The 19,061-nt window shown below is 46.0% G+C and overlaps 1 protein-coding gene across 1 annotated transcript in view; it reads right to left on the bottom strand.

Moving 5' to 3' along the window:
* SKAP1 (src kinase associated phosphoprotein 1) overlaps positions 1-19,061 on the bottom strand; it is a 458,105-nt gene that overhangs the window by 391,395 nt on the left and 47,649 nt on the right. The window contains exon 3 of the mRNA XM_060255237.1: positions 8,087-8,188. Coding sequence (XP_060111220.1) covers positions 8,087-8,188 — 102 coding nt within the window. The remainder of the gene's footprint in view (positions 1-8,086; positions 8,189-19,061) is intronic.

The following is a 19,061-nucleotide window of genomic DNA, read 5'->3' as shown; positions in this document are numbered from 1 at the left end:
GGACCAATACCTTGAACTGAGCCCAGTAATTTATGGACAGCCAACAGAGTAACTACATAACAGGAGGGACACACATGTTCCACCTAACTCCCAATAAGTAAATTAGAGCAATTTTTTTGCTGTTTTAGGGAACTCACTGCCACAAGATGTAGTAGTGGCTATTAATTTAAGTTGCTTTCACACAGTGAGGATTCATGTTTTGCATTCATTGCAACTGCGAAGGCAGAAGCATTCACATGGGCAATGGAGCATCTACATGGGAGCTTTCTGCACATCTCACTCCAACAGTCACCATTTTTCCTGAATTTTTTTCTTTGGCACACCTGCGGAAGGTTGTTGGGGTTTTTTTTTAAGTGAATGCTATAGCACTACAACACTGAAACAATTATATATATAATGTAAAGCCCTCTAAAAGCTTTCTGGTGCCACAGCAGGAGAAATGGCCCACTGCAAAAGGGTTGATTGAAGATGCAGATGTGGTGGGGCATTCAAAAATGTGCACCTTCCAATTCAGACAGGCTTGGACTGTGTTTTTTCAGAAAAGATTGTAGAACCCAGACTGGAAAAAGACTATGCCGAGGACAGGGAAAACCTGGGATGTGGAAAATGAGAAGATGGTGCCAAAACAACCCTTCAGCTTGAAAGCAAAGGCCAAGAAAAAAGTTAGCATGAAAGCAGCTTTATGTGTAGCCCAGGGGTGGCCAAACTGTGGCTCTCAAAGACCCTACAGCCTTGTCAGCCAGCTTGGAAAAGGCATTTCTCTCTTTAAATCAGTTCTTCAAGCCAAGCCAGCTGGCATTAGAGAATGCATTTAAAGTTAAAGTTGCTTTCTTTTCACCTCTTTCTTCCCCATCTATTTGCCTCCCTCCCGGCTCTCAAACATCTGATGTACATGTTTTGTGGCTCTCAAACATCTGACGTTTATTCTATGTGGCTCTTACATTGAGCAAGTTTGGTCACCCCTGGACTAGCCTGATGCTAGGCTTGCCAGTCCTGGGGGGGGGGGGGCAGGGGGGAATCCTATGATTTTGCAGGCTCCAGCCCACTGCTGGCCCGATGGGGAAACCCCACCTCCAAACAGCCATCCCCACACATTGTCAGCATATCAGCACATCACTGACAATGCCTGGAAGTGATGTAATCGCATCAGCAACGTCGGGATGATGCTCTACCTTTTTGGCAAAACTCTACGTTTGTGGCTGTTTTTACCATAGAGTTTTGCCCAAGAAGTAGAGTGCCACCCTGATGTCACTGAATCCCTGCCCACCCCTGGAATGCTCCCAAATCCCCCTGCCAGCAGGTAGAAGCCACCTGGCAAGTGGCAACCCTACCTGATGCAGAAGGGCTGTTCTCCCTCTCACACACAACACATTTATTATCAATCAATGTTTTTGATTTGGGACTTGCTACCTGTTAAAAACCTTTAAGAGCCTCTCTGCCAGAGTAGGCCACTCTAAACCTGGAGGTCTTGTTTGAGATAAGGCAGCTCTGTCAAGCCCTATTGCTCCACAAAGCATTTTGTGGGGAGAAATGCAAAATGCATTATTCAGATTTGCCACAAGAGGGAGCTGCAGAACTCTCCTCTCTTTCAGCAGCCTATAAATCCCTCCTCCCCCCCTTAACTGCTGCTTTATAGGCAATTACAACACAAGGCGTTAAGCCATTAATGTAACATATATCCGCCCACATATTGTCATCACGCGGTCGCAGGCCTAATTCCAAGGGCCTACTCCAAGCATGACATTGCGCATCACGGGCTCCCGGAAGAAAGCCAAATAGATGGAAACAGAAAGCTATTTTAGCATTTCCCCCCCACCTCCCACAGCAAGAGAAAACCCTGCACGGCACAGCAATGGACAGACATGGCCATGATCCTGAGACACCCTTCTAGGCTCAGGTGTGGACAACAGGGTACCTTTTTACACCACTATAGCTACTCACACAGCTGTGTCAAAGATCACTTGCAAATCTGTCCAGAGAAGAGGCAATCATGTATGTCTTCTCTAAGAAATGGAGGGCATGGGAACTTTAACTTTTCACAGTACAGATCTTGTCATATGAACATATAGGAACATATGAAGCTGCCTTATACTGAACCAGACCCTCGGTCCATCAAAGTCAGTATTGTCTACTCAGACTGGCAGCGGCTCTCCAGGGTCTCAAGCTGCAGTTTTTCACGCCTATTTACCTGGACCCTTTTTGGTTGGCGACGCCGGGGATTGAAGCTGGGATCTTCTGCTTACCAAGCAGATGCTCTACCACTGAGTCACCATCCCTCCCATCCAGGGATGCAAACTGGGTTTAGCCATTGTGGCGTGTAGTGCTAGGGATGCCAGCCCCCAGCGAGGACCTGGGGATCCCCAAGGATTACAGGTCATCTCCAGACTACTGAGACCAATCCCCCAGGAGAAAATGAATTTTTGGAGGGTAGATTCTGTGGCATTTTGCCCCACTGAGGTCCCTGTCCACCCCAGGCCCTATCCCCAAATCTCCAGGAGTTTCCCAACATGGATCTGGCAACCTGACTCCACCCCCCACCCCCCACCAGCGGCAACCCGATGTGGTGGTTAGTGCTGTCTGGAATAGGAGGCCAGGGTTCAAACCCTCCCTTTGCCATGGAAGCTTGCGGGGTGACTTTTGACCAGTCTCTCTCTCGTCCTAACCTACCTCACAGGGTCATTTGCGAAGATAAAAATAAGGAAAGGAGACCTGCATAAGCTGTGCTAAACTTCTTGCAGGTAGGGGGGTGGTTAAAAAATGTACTAAGACAGATTAACTCGCAAAAATTAGCTGCAGAAAGAAGGTAAATATTTGAAGTGCAGGGTCAGAGCCAGGATGGTTTCTGCAGCTTGGGTAGGACTCAGAAGAAGCTGACCTAGAATACCTCCCCCCACCCCCACATACACAAAGCAGTCTCAAAACGCCCTTCCTGCCCCTAATGAACCTGACAAAGAGCAAACTGTCTGAATTTTTATCTGCCTGCACAAACACACGGCTGTTTACCGTTCAAGATGGCATTCAAGCAATGAGATTTTAAACTGAAGCTGTTTCTGGTTCACATGAGGCGGCAGCACCCGCCATTCGGTCAGCCGCAAGGATCAACGTGATGCTTTCAAGCTTGGGCCAGATTTGGTCTTCTGCCTTGGCAGTTCTGTTCCCCACAGCATCCAATGATGGCGCAATCCAAAGCAAAGGTGTATCCTAAACCCACCGGGATTGCTTAGGATTTCACCATAAGGAAGCCCATGTGCAGCCCATTGCAGTGCTCCAAATGCAACCCAATTCTGTTTGTGACTGCAGCTCAGTCACATGGGTTTTGCCGATGCCTGGGATGTCCACATCTAGAAACGGTGATGTTTGCCACGTCTCTCCCCCTATTGTGAGCCTTCAAATATGCTGCTGAGCAACTGTCAGAACTTCTTGCAGTTGCAACACGTAAAACACGTAGATACTATGCAAAAAACAAAAAGAAATCTGGGATTTGGGCAGCCTCTGGTTTTTAAGGTGAGGGACTGAGGCAGTGAAATCTGTCCCCAAACCTAGTTTATGTAGACCAGTTGGGTTTGGAGTCAGCCACTCTGACTGGTCACCCTTCCTCCAGGTCTGACAACTTGCTTAGCAGGAACTGAGCTATGCCAACCATGTCCTGTTGTTCCCATGTCTTCACTGAGTGGGGCAAGTGTGGTTGTCCTTCCAGCTTAAAAAGCACATGGCAGAGAGACAAGAGTCCTTCCATGGTGAAGCCCAATCAGAACACACAACAGCAATAGAGAGGAGGGGGCATGGGTCAGCGGCATAGCACCTGAGGGGCACGCAGAAGGTCCCAGGTTCAATACCTAGCATCTCCAGTTAGATAAGGTATCAGGTGACGTAGGAGACCTTTCTCTACCTGAGACCCTGGAAAGCTGCTTCCAGTCTAAGTAGACAATATTGACCTTGATGGACTGAGGATCTGATTCAGTGCAAGGCAGCTTCATGTGTGTTAGAACACCCAAGCAGGGTGCTTGTGTTACCTCATTCCCAAACGTGAAAACCTATATTTCAGGAGAGAGAAGATGCCCACCATGTGTCTATTATGTTAAGTACTATGAGCAGACCAGGGCTGCTCATGTATTTAACCTTTTCTGCACTCCATTTTAATTAGAACTGTAATGACAGTCTTTCACACCCAGGGCTTTTCTGTAGCAGGAATTCCTTTGCATATTAGGCCACACACCCCCGATGTGGCCAATCCTCTCGAAGCTTACAGTAGACCCTGTACTAAGAGCCCTGTAAGTTCTTGGAGGATTGGCTATATCAGGGAGGTGTAACCTAATATGCAAAGGAGTTCCTGCTATGAAAAATGCCCTTTAATCACACCTGTTTCCTAAGTGCATTGCTGCATACCCAGTTTATCATCACAGAAGCTCAAGGCAGCATACATGGCATTATCTTGTTTAGTCCTACTATCTTTTTAAATTTTATTTTACAATGTATTTTATGTGCATGCGTCTCTGTGCGTATACACTTGGAAGTCATGGTGACTTCTGGTGACTGACCCCTACTGGCGGCCTGGAGAATATTCAGGGAGGTGGCTGAATAAATCTTGCCTCCGCCTCCTGACTGCTGGTATTCCAAGGAGGTCTCCCATCCAAGTACTTGCCAGAGCCAGCCCTGCTTCGCTTCCAAGATCTGATGAGATCAGGCTTGCCTGGGCTATCCAGGTCAGGGCTTGTTTGGTTCTCCTATCAACAACCCTGTTTGACTGAGAGTGTACAGCTAGCTCAAGGTTGTTGCTCAACAAGAATCTGAACCCAAGTCACCCTGGTTTAAGTTCGTACTCAGTCCACTACACCACGCTTCTTCTTCTTTTTTTTTGCTTACCTCTTCCAAACAAATGAGGATAAGTCTATAAACCTGTTTATTTTTTTTTCCTGAGTCAAAGCAAAAAGACTTTTTCAAAATATTTAAAGTTATTTGAAGTGGGGAAAAAAATACCTTCCCACTTTTGGACCTTCGGTACCAGTTCATGTGTTCCCAAGTACTCACATCTAATCACAACACAACACTCATGATTAGAATCAGGCCTGCGTGCGTCTGGAAGGCACAAAAATCCCATCACAGGTTTGATACAAAGGTCTTTCTTGCATTAGACCTTTAATGCTGGTTCACTGGGGTGTCCTACTTTCTCCGCGGTGGACACAAGAATGTCATAATGTGTGAATTCACTACCTTTTCCACATACTAATATTCAGCAATGCTGGATGCAGACTCTGTCTCACACCTTAAAAGCTTTTGAATTCATCAATCTACCATGTTTTAACATGCACGTGAAAGGAGGCATTTCCAAGAGCCAAACTGTGGGGAAGGGGGAAATATATATTGCTATCATTACCTGCAAATTAGCTAGAGTAAATGGTTAGGATTTATAAAAAGTTGCAGACAAACGAAAGATGCAGATATTCCTCTTATGATAATTCAACAAAACACAAAGACGAGGAGGTGCATCCATCTCAGAGGCTGCGGAGCCAACAGCCCAAACACTCGAAAGCTTTTGTCACAATAACAGAAGTTAGCACTTAAGAGAGCTCCAGGACCACCCAGTGCCGTACAAACATTAGCTCCTTAATCGCTCATTAGGGGCCATCATCTAGAACACGGTCGTGGCTCATTGAATAAAGCCGTCCCCCTCGAACGTTGTGGAATTGCCTCCCTTTATCATGATCTCCCTCTGCCAGAGAGAAAAGCCATGTGTTGGGAAGGGAGAAGAAGGGGGGGAGAGAAACACCCTTCTCTCTGTGCAGGGCTAAGATGCCAAGAAATCAGGATTCGATCAAAACTTTGGGGCATCCAAACTGGAAAACTGTAGGGACGACACTCTCCTGGCTCATGAGGCACTGTCTCCCAAGAAGATGTCCTGCACTTTGAAAGGAAGCAGGGGGTTTAACATCAATGTCTATGTCGGATGTATTGGGTTGGATTCCAGCCACCTTTCCCATTGGTGAAAAAGGGAAGAGAGAGTCCTCTTTAATTATCAAAAAGGGTATCAAAGGGAGCTGTGTGGACAAAAGCCACGTGGAATGGGAGCTATAGTAAGAACAGAAACTGGGCAAGACTGAGACCGATTTCCCACTAGCCTTATGCCACTCTCACTCTCCTCTTCTCTGTGGGGCTTCTGTTGTATTTCACACTATCTGCCCTGGGGCTGCAACTCACTCCACCTTTTTCATGCAGCAAACAAGATCCTCTAAAAACCAGTACCGGCCAAAAAAGGTGAAGCTGTTTGCAGGCCTGGGGCAGATAGTGTGAAATCCGACTGAAGCCCCGCAGAGAAGAGGAGCATGAGAGCAACATAAGGCTAGTGGGAAATCGGTCTGAGTGTAAAAGCTGGCCAGATCCAACCCATTGTGTCTTTCCGTCTTAACCTATCCCAAAGCACTTAGGTTGGAATTAGTGGAAGGTATCTGAATCATAAGCAGAGATTGTCATCTGTTTCAATCTCCAGTCCTAAAAGATGACAACCAAACCAACCACACTGGCTGCAACTTAAATTCAAGAATGTTAGATTACACTCCTGCAGTTCGACTTAACAAAAACTGCTTATGAACCTTGGACATTAAAGACAAGTGCCACCTGTCTCAGGCAGCCCCCCTGTGACATCACAGGAGCCATGCCAAATTTCTGTGACAAGCCCACTCTTCCGAAAGAAGCCAAAGTGTGGCCATCAAGCAAACTGGCCTTTGGCTGCTAGACAGCAAGCACAAGCACCTGAGTATATTTCCAAAACCTGCAGTTAGAACCTGCTAACAGACCTCAAGGAAAGAGCCTGTTTTCTAAAGTTCTATGCAAGCCATTTCTCCCCACCCCGGCATAAAACAAGTGCCTTTTTTCCAGGCAAGAAATCACCCAGTCTCCAAACCTGGAGCAACTATTCCTGTACATCTTCATTTAAGGGGAACGGCTGTGCATATATGTAGTGCTTTCCCAGAGTCTTTAAGCGGTCCTTTTTCCTCCCTGTGGGAATCTGAGTCTATGCCAAAGCAATTTTAAAGCAGCATCTATCTCTCTGCAAAGGGGGAAAAAATGTTTTACAGAACACAGGCTACTAAGGGGATTTGCTTGCATATCTATTCCTGGTATGGCCTTGGCCTCCTTCCAGTTTGACTGGCTCCTTGAAAGACCATCAAGGAAATTCCCCAGGAGGCAGTAGGGTTTCAAAGCAGGATCCATGATACCAGAGACCTAATTGTCTTTACTTTTTACCATGTTGACTACTGAAAAGAGCTGTGGGGAAGGGTTGCCCTTAACGATTGTCTGGAAGCAAAAGTTGACTCTGATTCCCGCACGCTGGTGGAGGTATCCATTCTGCAGAGATGCTGTTATTTGAGCCTTAACAGGCAAACGTCATCTCTCTCTGCGGTAGCCTTCACAATTCATTTTTAACCCCTTGCAAGAGGCAAAAAAATTGAATGAACAACCTTGACCCAACCCAACCGTCAGCCCCACACTTCTATAGCATTGGTCAAAAGCCAAAACCTATGCATGTTTTACTCAGTCAAGGAAGATGAGAACCACCGGACCAACAGATTTCCACACTTTCAAGAGCTCTGAACAACCAGATCAACATGGCACCCTCAGATCTCTTATCTCCCCTCCACATTCTTCAAGTCAAGACTGCAGAGATGAAAGAGTCTTCCCCAGTTCCCAGTCTGCTTCAGAGTGAAGCCGAAACGCAATTTTTGCACAAGTCTGGCAGTTGTCCCATGTCTGAAATTCCTGTTTATCAAACCATTCAGACTGCATTAGTTCTGCCTGAAGAGGGCAGAGGCAGGAAAATCTCATGCTCTGCGAGTGGGGATGCCTGCACCCACAGAAATGTCTGGAGCCAACCCAATATTCCCAGTCCAGCGCTCCGGCCCTGATGGCCGGCATGCGGCTGGACACAATTTATAGCGCTTCATCCATACCCACGGAAGACAGAGAGGAAGCTCAGCTGGCCGCCACATACCTTCACTCACACACCTTCATGCTTTGCACTGCCCAGCAGAAAAAAAAAACTCCAACCCCATTGTACCAACTGCAAAGAATCTAGAGAAGATGGACTCACGGTTCTCAGGGTAGCCGAGGGGAAGAGATCCTTCCAAAGCAATGTTCCAGGTTGGGCTATCATCAGAGGGGTCTTGTGCTGAGCTAAATGCAAGAGGAATCGCTAAAAAGGAAAAAAAAGGAAAACTGAAGATGAGCAAAGGGATTCTGATCACAGTAGCCAAAGAACCACTTCTGGGATGGCACAGCTCAAAAATGTGAACAACATCTTGGAAGAGGGGTCAACGGAGATTCCTAAGAATGAGGCAGCTTTTCATGTAAATCCAACCCAAGATATTAACCCACAAACAGAATTTAAGCAGCCCGCAAGCATGCTTTTAATGTGCTAAGAATTTACGGCCTAAAAGGCAAAGAAAGAAATAACCAGCTTTGTCAAAGCTCCCCTGCTCGCTCACCTGAACCAGCGTTACTTGCCAGCTACATCTGTTCCAGCAGCTTCTTTCTATGCAGACTGCCTTTGTCACTGCCTTGTAAACTGCTCTCTGTGATGGCCAATTCCCACAATCTATGTACTATGGATTTGCCCATATTCCAGTACTGAAAATCACCAACATAGACTACAAGAAAATGCCTTGAAAGGGGCCTATACAATCAACAGACTTGAATAACAACAACAAATCTGGTGTTATTCATTTGCTCTACAAGTTTGATTCTTCTGTACCCATCACTGGAAGATTGGTTAATCCTACAAGCACATATCAAGGTGTTGGTCTGAAACCACAAAGCCCTAAAGCATAAGGTTGTCCCATTCATTTGTGCTCAAGAGAGAATCTGGAGGTCACAGTCCTCAGGCCAGAAGTATATTTGGCTACACAACCAGATCTCAGGTATAGTCACATCCCATAATTAAATTAGCAGAAAGGGTTCATAGTCATGAAGGACATATCCTGACAGTGCCTAACGGAAATAGGGCTGCCAGCCCCCAGGTGGGAGTGGGGAATCCCCCAATTTCACAGACTTCTGCCCACTGCTGGCCAGCTGATTGGCAAGGGGAAGCCCTGCTCCAACAGCCATGATGATATTATCATGTTGAGAACGTCACGTACGACAATGTCAAACCCTCCCCCCCCACACACACTCCAAGTTCCCTCCCACCTCTCACCGGCAAGAGCCAAGAACATGGCAACCCTAAACTGAAGATAGGATGCATATCTAAACATACAAGAACTGTTCTTTTCCTCAGACCTCTCTGATACATCTTGATTCCAATCTGAACCTCCACCCCCACACATCCTCCTTCATTAAAAACAGGTGTCCAGTGGTATCTTAAAAGACTAACTAAATTTATTCCAGCATCGGCTTCAATAAGTCACAATACACAGTGGAGGACAGCCCTCACCCACTTGGAGTGAAATGATTATTTTAACAGGATCCTGTTTTAAAATGGCTTCCTTTTTAACATTTCTCTTCCCCTGCCCCACCTGTCTGTGAGGAACATAAAAGCACCAGCCTAACAGACACTCTGAGGTAGGGGTGTCAAACATGCAGCCCGCAGGCCGAATTCGCCCTGCAGAGGGCTCCAATCAGGCCCTCCAACAACTGGCTGTTGTCTGCTTCATTCTCCCTTGCCTGCTGTGTTCGGTCGCCATTTTGTATTTCTCCCCAACAATCAGCCTGCCAGCAAAGCAGCCTTTCTTGGCTCCTTCCCTTTCCCCCTCCCTTTTCCCAAAAGGAGGAGGAAAGAGGAGGAACCTCAGCCAATGAAAGAGCCCAGCTCTATAGCTCTACTGGGTGATTAAGTTTGCCAGACTAAATTAATCACCCTGCAGAGCTACTGAGCCCAGCCTCTCTTCCTTCCCGGCTGAGGCTCCTCCCTCTCGTGCCCTGGGGGAAGGAAGGAAAGAGACAGAGCTTCCTTTGCCCAGTTCTCACCATCGGGAGAAATACAAAGAGCACTTTTAAGACTAGTGAGGTTTTATTGAAGGTATGAGCTTTGTTACAGAGAAAGAGAGAGGGGGATTTGTTGGGCTTGTTGTGGGTGCAACTGGGTTCCCTTAAGTTTTTTCATTGTATTCATGCCCTCCAGCCTTTCTCCATAGGAAAGTATGTGAACTATTCAGAGGAGAAATAACAAGCTAGCATTAGGCTGAGTGTATGTGTGACCATTCTCTATGTTCAGACCTCCAATATTATATGGTATTGTATGTAGTATAGCCAGGAGATCCTAAGATTTTCTGGCAGCCTGAAGTTCTCTAGCTCTTAAAGCATTATGCACCACTAGGTGGCAAGCTAGACTTATTTTTGGGGGGGCGGGGGGGGGGGTTCACTGGCTCCAAAAGAGCTTCGACCCAAGGTCACCCAGCTGGCTTCATGTGGAGGAGTGCAGAATCAAAACTGGTCTTCCAGTTTAGATTCCCTTACTCTTAACCATGACACCATGCTGCCCCCTAACTAGTCACAGTGCAGAAGAACACACTTGCATGTGCAAGGAAGACGCCAGTCCCAAATCACATTGTCAATGGGGCTGTCATGAAATTTAACAGATCCCTACCTTAGAGACAGGCTTTTTATTCATCTGCTCATTAAAGAGACTGGCTGCTGTGCCACAGTTGTAGAACTCAGTGGATATGTACAGCTTTGAGAACTGGTGTGGTGTGCTGGTTAGAGTGCTGGACTATGACTTGGACATACCAGGTTTGAATCCGCTACTTTGACATGGAGGCTCGCCTGGGTGACTTCAGGCCCGTTGCCATCTCTCCACCCAGCCTACTTCATAAGGCTGTTATTGTGAAGATAATGTGGAGGTGGGAACAATGTGAAAAGCCATATTGGATCCTGATTAGGAAGAAAAGGGAGATAGAAATAAAGAGGAACAAGTACCCACTTCATTGTATTATTCACTGAGACCAAACTGTGAAGTAGACAAGTTCCATTTCTGCTATAAGAAATCAGCAAATAGGAAGAAAGTCTGTGTAAAAAAATCTCAAGCTGTCTTTGTAAAAATCTATGTAGTTGCAAACAGGCCAACAAAGAACATGATTATCAAGGGTGCAACAGGACATGTGAACTGGGCTGTGGCTACTTCATATACATACATTCACTCTTTGATAACCACAACATCAAGGGAGAGTTTATATGCTTGAACAAATTATCACCAGCCAAATGTGCGGCTCCTCATAAACCCAATGTTTTTTTCGTTTGATTCTTCTCATATATTCAGCCACAAGTTGTTGATATATTCAGTGGGAAGTTATGCAGTGGAGACCAAGCCAGAACAATGATCTGTCAAGGTCAGAATTGTCAGCTTGGGGCGGGACAATTTCAGGCAAAGGTCTTTCACATCAACTACCACATGGATCTATTTAGCTTCCAGATGCCAGGGAGTGAACCTGGGACTTCCTGCATGCAAAGCAGATGTTCTTCCACTGAGCCTACGCTGCCTCCTTCCCATATAATATCAGGCATCTACGAGTCAGCCCTTCATTTCAAGCCATCGCCACATTAAAGTCACACTTAAGTTTACAACATGCTCCTCTTTGCGTCAACCAAAAAAAGGGGGGGGGAGTTTATATCACTCTCCCTTAGTAAGAATGAATGATGTTCTGGAGAGTCCAGCACTTTTCAAAAGTTTGGCCATCGAGAAAGGGATTCTGGTTTAACAGACCTGCCCCAGAATGCAACAGAGAGCCAGTTCGGTGTAGTGGTTAAGTGTGCAGACTTTTATCTGGGAGAACCAGATTTGATTTCCCCCTCCTCCACTTGCACCTGTTGGAATGGCCTTGGGTTAGCCACAGCTCTGGCAGAGGTTGTCCTTGAAAGGGCAGCTGCTGTGAGAGCCCTCTCAGCCCCATTCACCTCACAGAATGTCTGTTGTGGGGGGAGAAGACATGGGAGATTGTAAGCTGCTCTGAGTCTCTGATTCAGAAAGAAGGGCAGGGGGTATAAATCTGCAATTCTTCTTCTGCTTCTTCTTACTGCCACTGAGCAAATGTTCTAAGAGAAGATTCCTACCCGAGATTGCTATGTGTGAAAATTGCCCCCTCTCAGCAGCCAATGCCCCGGTCAATAGTCAGTGACCATCCATAGGAAATCAGCTACCAAGAGCCCAGAGCTCTAAGGTAACAGATTATAGGATGAATATATATGGGCACTTTCACATGGGCTAAATAATGCAGTTTCAAACCACTTCAGTGACTTTTGCATGTGGATTTTGCCATTTCACACAGTAAATTCCAGTTGAAAAGTGCATTGAAAGTGGATTGAAAATGCATTATTTAGTATGTGTGAAAGCACACAGAACTGTCTTATACTGTGTCAGACCACTGGTCTCTCAAGGGAATGGCTGCCTGCTCTGACACACAGTGGCTCTCCTGGGTCTTTATCATCACCTACTACCTGAGCCTTTTGACGAGCGACTGCAGGAGCCAAACCTGAGACCTTCTGCATGCTGAACCGATGCTACATGATGGAGCCACAGCCTCTCCCTAAGATGGAAATGATGACAAAGTCGTAGGGTTTCCCATTCAAAAGGGAACGAAAGTCAAATATTCTTGGCCAGGTGTCGTGGCTATGCTGCGCCAAAGAGAAGGAGGTGGTGCTAACAGACAAGACTGATGGAGAAAGACGGCATTCATCACCGCAGTCGGAAGAAGGGAGAGGTTGTGATGAGCAAATATTGTGTTTGAACCTCCTTCAAATTCCCCCCCCCCCCGAAAAAGCTCACCTATATACAGATGCTGAACAGCTGATAAAGGGGGCAAAGACAGCTGCTGAGTTCACTCAACACCGCAGTCAAGAATGAAGGCTGGAGAGGGAGAGAGTCTGTCTAATTTCAACAGGGGACATAAACACAAAAGCTATTAACTGCTTCTCCCCGTCCCCACCTTAGCAAACAACAAAGCAAACAGGTACCTTGCAGCTTAAGCTGAAAACTTCAGCCCATCACTGAAGGAAAAGAAATCCCTCTTACAAATCTCCCAGGCTGGCTTATGGCATGTCTATGGATGCAATTAAATGAGATGTAAGACCTCTATGATTGAGTCTCTTAACATGCTTAGCTCTATTTAATAGCAGCCATGGGGCAGGCCGAGGAGACAGCAACCTGGACTGGAACCAGGGCTTTAACTCTTCTAGCTTGTACCACTGCCATGAGCTGGATAGTCCTGACTAGACCCGTTTCATCAGATATCGGAAGCTAAGCAGGGTCAGCCCTGGCTAGTATTTGGATGAGGGACCTCCAGGGAATACCAGGGTCATGATGCAGAAGCAGGTAATGACAAACCACCTCTGAACATCTCTTGTCCTGAAAACCCTATGGGGTCCCCATTAAGTCAGTTGTGACTTGATGGCACTTTCCATCACCAGCCATACCATTTCCTAGACAGACATCCCCAAACCCCATCAGCAGCTATTAGCCCAATCAGGGAAAGAAGACATGCAGCCTTATCTGGGACTCATATGGGAGAACTAGCTTTGATTCCCCACTCCTCTACATGCACCTGCTGATGTGACCTTGAGTCAGTCACAAGTTCTCACAGAGCTGTTCCTCTCAAGAGCAGTTTCTTTCAGAGCTCTCTCAACCCCACCCACCTTACAGGGGGTCTGCTGTGGGGAGAAGGGAAAAGAGATTGTAAACTGCTCTGAGACACCTTCAGGTAGTGAAGGGTGGGGTATAAATTCTTCCTCCTCCTCCTCCTTCTCTTCCTCTTTCAAAGCTAATAGCTAACGAAGAAGGGGGGAAACTACTAATTTCTCAATAGAAATGGGTGGAGCATTAAACCTCCTCCAGTCTTTGGGGGTGGAGCCAGAAGAAAGGGTGTGAGGAGTACAACTGAACTCCAAAAGGAGTTCTGGTCACCACATTTAAAGGGACCACATTTCTTTTAAATGCCTTCCTTACATTGGAAATAATGGGGGATAGGGGCACCTTCTTTTGGGGCTCATAGAATTGGACCCCCTGGTCCAATCTTTTTGAAACTTGGTGGTGTTTTGAGAAGAGGCACCAGATGTTATGCTGAAAATTTGGTGTCCCAGATGCCCACAGATCAAATCTCCATTATATGCTATGGGAATCAGTCTCCATAGGGAATAATGGAGTGCCAGCAGATAATGCCCCCCCCACTTTTTAATAACCCTGAAGTGAGGTGAGGGCCTCCAAACTCAGGGATCCCCTGCCCCCGACTGGGGATTGGCAACCCTAGAAAGGGTGCTGCCTGAAACTTTTTACTGTTTAGGGAAATGAGAAACAGGAAAGTCACATATAAGCACACCTCTGATCTTAACAAGTGAGCCTTATTTTGCTTTCTTCATGTTCACAGAAAGGTCGCTTGAGCGGAGGGCAGGATACAAGTGGAATCAAATAAATAAATAAATAAAATAATCACCAGGTTTCTTCAGGGACTTGGGGCTACTTTGGAAAACATTCTGCTCCTTTCCACCACCAGAGCCACAGCACCGGACACTCTGGTCAACCTGGGAACCCATGAAGCATGGCACGTGATCAGATTTTTCTTATGATGATTGGATAGGGTATGAGCGTGGAGTTCAGAGGGAATCTTTGTGTGCAGGGCTCATGGAGGCTAAGGGCAGCCTCGCCCACAACTGAACTAGGCTTCCCAACCCTCCCGCCCTGGTGGGGGACCCCAGGATTTACAGCCTCTTCCCCTGCTCTCCAAAAAAACAGAAGCGGGGGGAGGGGGAAACGGCGCCAAGGAGTGTGGCGAGCCGCCCCATCTCGGAGAGAAGAGGCGGCAGCAGCGCAGCGGCATCGCCCGCTCTGCTCTGCCTCTGAGGTAAAATCAGAGAAGGGGAAGGTGGAGGCAGGCCAGGAGCATGGTGAGCTGCGAATCTGGGTCCTTCTAGGACCCGGACTCGCGGCTTGCCACGCTCCTGACCTGCCTCCACCCTCCCCTTCTCTGATTTCACCTCAGAGGCAGAGCGGGCGATGCCGCTGCGCTGCCGCCTCTTCTCCGCTTCACCGTAGCTGCTCCTCCGAGATGGGCTCAACCTGAGCCCATCTCGGAGGAGCAGTTACAGTGAAGCGGAGAAGAGGCGGCAGCAGCGCAGCGGCGTCGCCCACTCCGCTCCGCCTCTGAGATGAAATCAAGAAGGGGATGGTGGAGGGAAAGAAGACTTTTAAAAAGGTGTGCCGTTCCTTGAAATGAGATGGCCAAAACTCCCGTTGGGGTTCAGCTGTGCTTGTCACATTCTTGCTCCTGGCTCCACCCCAGTGTCTCCTGGCTCCACCCCCAAAGTCTCCTGGCTCCACCCCCAAAGTCCCCAGAGATTTCTTGAATTGGACTTGGCAACCCTAAACTGAACAAATGTCTTTGAATACCAGGGTTCTGAAAAAGACACTCTCTTGTGGTCCTAAAAGGCAGGAAGCTTACAGAAAGGAAGGCATTCTCAGAAGCGAGCCAGACATGATAACTAACAGAATGAGCAGAGCAGGTTACTTTCTGTGGACTTCTAGGCCTTGAAGTTCTGTTCACCTCCTTGCTTATTGCAAAGAGCAAGAGTCCAGTAGCACCTTTAAAAAGCTAACAAGTTTTGTGGCAGGGTGTCATGACTTCTCTTTTAATTTGTAACGTTGCCACTAGGAATTTAATTCCAAACATTTTATGTTCCCTACTGAATTGTGCCTACGCTCTAAGGCTTCTTCATTGGACTATGTGGCCCTGAGGATGAGACTTTTATCTTAAAATCACAGGGCTCCAGGTTAATATAAAACAAAATAAAACTTTCTTTGTACAACAAGTATATGGGTTTCAAGATGTTTATAGCTTAATTCTTCAGTGAATGATAACAACAGCTTCTGACTGGGGTGTCACTCTTTCACTTCACACACACACTCCTTCCCTCTCAAATTCTCCTTTCTCTTCTTAACTCAACTATCTGACAGCTTTTATCTCTCATACTCCTATAATACTCTGACAATATTAGGTTTTGGCTCTCTACCTAGCCCCTAAATATGCCCTCTTAAGTATTTCGATTTTTCTTCCCTAGAATCTTAATGACTTTCACAGTACTGTATGGGATTCTAAAAAGAAGACTGCTTCTCAGACCCTGTAAGCTGCTGACTGACCACAACTGACAGTTAACTGCTGAGACTTCTCTCTCCACACACACTGCTTAGCTTTGCCCACACTCTCTCAGTCACCAACCAATCACCTCACTCTCTCATCCCCCTCCTCTTCACCTCCCTTTCTCTACCAAGATACAGAAAGGACCTCCTGATGGCACCGGGTTTTTTGGCCACTGTGTGACAGAGTTTTGGACTGGATGAGCCATTGGCCTGATCCAACATGGCATCTCTAATGTTCTTATGCAACTTACCAACAATTAAAGGAACACACATATACAAATTCAAATCATTACACAGGGTGTGGGCTTTCATGAGTCACTGCTCACTTCTCTTATTATTTATTAATTTTATTAATTTTAGAATTTTAATCAGAATTTTAATTAAACTGTCAATGTAGTTCTATTTAATATTTGTATGACCAATGTATGAAATTATGCTGTTAGCTGCCCTGAGCCTGCTCCGGCGGGGAGGGCGGGATACAAATAAAAATTGTTGTTGTTGTTGTTGTTCTCCAGACTAACACTGCTACCCGTCTTGTTTCTTCTAACAAGTTCAGCTTCTAGCCTTCTGAAAACTAATTAAATCAAAAAGTCCCTCAATAATTCTATTCTTTGACTGTTTTTATATCTGTGTTGATCTGACAGCCAATAAGCTGCTGTTTATTCTTGTTATGGTTTCACTGCTAGCTGTTTCCTTGACCTGATTTACTGCTGTTGCAAGTACCACTAAGAATGGGATATTAGTTGCTGCTGCCATTATGTTTTTAATAACATGATTTAAAAAAAAAATCTTCTTAGTTGTCTTGTATGTTACTTTGACAGACAAGTCGGACAGAAATAAATACAGAAAATGAACAACAACAAAAAGCTTTTTCTAAATTCAACCCTCATATCATATTCCAGTGACTGCCAACATGGCGCCTACGGGTATGACGGTGCCTGTCAATATATATCCTGGTGCCTACTTCCTTCTAGATTTCCTCCACCTCCCTGTAAGTGAAGTTTGTGTTCATTTCCTGCCAATAATCCACTGATTTTATGCTTTTTATGGCTTTACTACTAGCTGTTCTATTGATTTGGTTTGCTGCTGTTATACATATCACTTTAAGAATGGGATACTAGTGTCATGTTTTTTATTGATTTTATTGTTTAATCTTATTAGCTGCCATGTTTTTTATTAACTTGATTGTATTTGTTTAATCTTGTTAGCTGCCTTGCCGTGCATCTTGTTAGCTTCCTTTAACAGAACTTTGTGCTTTTGCTTGTGTTTGTGTTTGCAGGGAGTACCCATTCAAAAACTGTGACCTCAGTCATAGGATGGTGATGGAAACTTCCAGCGTTTTGTGACTGGCATGGCCAGGGCTTTCTTTGTAGAAAAAGCCCAGCAGGAACTCATTTGAATATTAGGCCACACCTACTGACATCATATGAACATATGAAGCTGCCTTATACTGAATCAGACCCTTGGTCCATCAAAGTCAGTATTGTCTACTCAGACTGGCAGCAGCTCTCCAGGGTCTCAAACTGAGATTTTTCACACCAATTTGCCTGGACCCTTTTTTGGTGACACCGGGGATTGAACCTGGGACCTTCTGCTTACCAAGCAGATGCTCTATCACTGAGCTACCGTCCCTCCCCATTGTTTCACACAGGGCTTTTGTTTAGAAAAACCCCAGCAGGAACTCATTTGAATATTAAGCCACAACCCCTGATGCCAAGCCAGCCAGAACTGTGTTCCTGTATGTTCATGCCCTGGGCATGGCAACCATTGTATGGATGGCCATGCCCTCCATGCAGCATTTTTCCTTGACAGTGCCCATTACCCGTTTTCAAAATTCTAAAAGCAGCAACAGTTTCAACAAGGCTGGAGAACCCTAAAGCCAAAGTTGGGTTTACCAGGGGGAAAGACATTTTAATGTCATGTGCAAAACCACTCTTAATCATTTGTTAAAACGAAGCAGTTATTTGTGTGAGCATAAGACGAGTAACTGACTCACCACTTTTGGGGGTATGTAAAAAGCAGGCAGGGGTTCAGAATGTCCTCAGCTACGTGCCTGAGTATATGAGTACAAGCAGTGCCCCCCCCCCCCAAAAAAAAATGCAGACAGAAATATGAATCTGATACACTTCAACTTCAGATTATAAACTGCAAGGAGAGCTCTCTGAGTTACAGTTCCTTTTCCGGGACTTCAGTCCCTCCCCAAACGAATCAGAAGAGAAAATTTAAAAATAAACTTTTTGTTTTGTTCTTCATTATTCAATTTGCTTCCCCTCATAAAGTTTATGAAGCAGCAACAATTAGATGAGTCCAAGTGACAAAGAGAAAGAAAAACAAGGGAACAAGTTTATCAGAGACGGAGGAACTATTGTCCCTGAATTGGGGAGTTGGAGGAGGGAGCCTCATTAGCTTTTAATGAAAATGCAGGGAATTAAACAAGTAATAGCATAGAGGCACCCGTAATTAGCTTGTACCCCAAATCCCCCAAACTATCACTCTCTGGCACACGTACAAAAATAAGACAAAGTCCCAGGGAAGGAACAAGTAAGCCAACGCGGGCTGAAAACATCTCACAGGAGGTCTGGTGCTACGGTACTTTAATTCCACGGAAGTATATTAAAGCCTTGCTTGTACCTTGCCTCTGAGTTTTACAGCATGGCGGGGGGAGAAAAAGGAAAGAAGCAGACTGCGGTACCTATTAGCCAGAGCGCTTTTTATAAGGCCACTGAGCTCCTGCTGTGCAGCAATGACAGGCCCAAAGGTGCAATGCGTAATTAATGGAGAGCGCACGCTGGATCCATATTGATTCAAAGTGAGCTGCATCGGCCTGGGATTCTGTCTCTTGCGACAAGCAGCCTAAAAGGCAGGAGTCTGAAGGAGAAGCTCCAAGAACAGCATTAACCATTCTGCAACATAAAATGGGGCTCCCCATCAAAAGTGGCATCACTCAAAGACT

The sequence above is a fragment of the Heteronotia binoei genome, chromosome 15 (assembly GCF_032191835.1).
Source record: "Heteronotia binoei isolate CCM8104 ecotype False Entrance Well chromosome 15, APGP_CSIRO_Hbin_v1, whole genome shotgun sequence".
Taxonomy (NCBI): Eukaryota; Metazoa; Chordata; class Lepidosauria; order Squamata; family Gekkonidae; genus Heteronotia; species Heteronotia binoei.
This window is presented reverse-complemented; position numbering and strand designations above follow the sequence as displayed.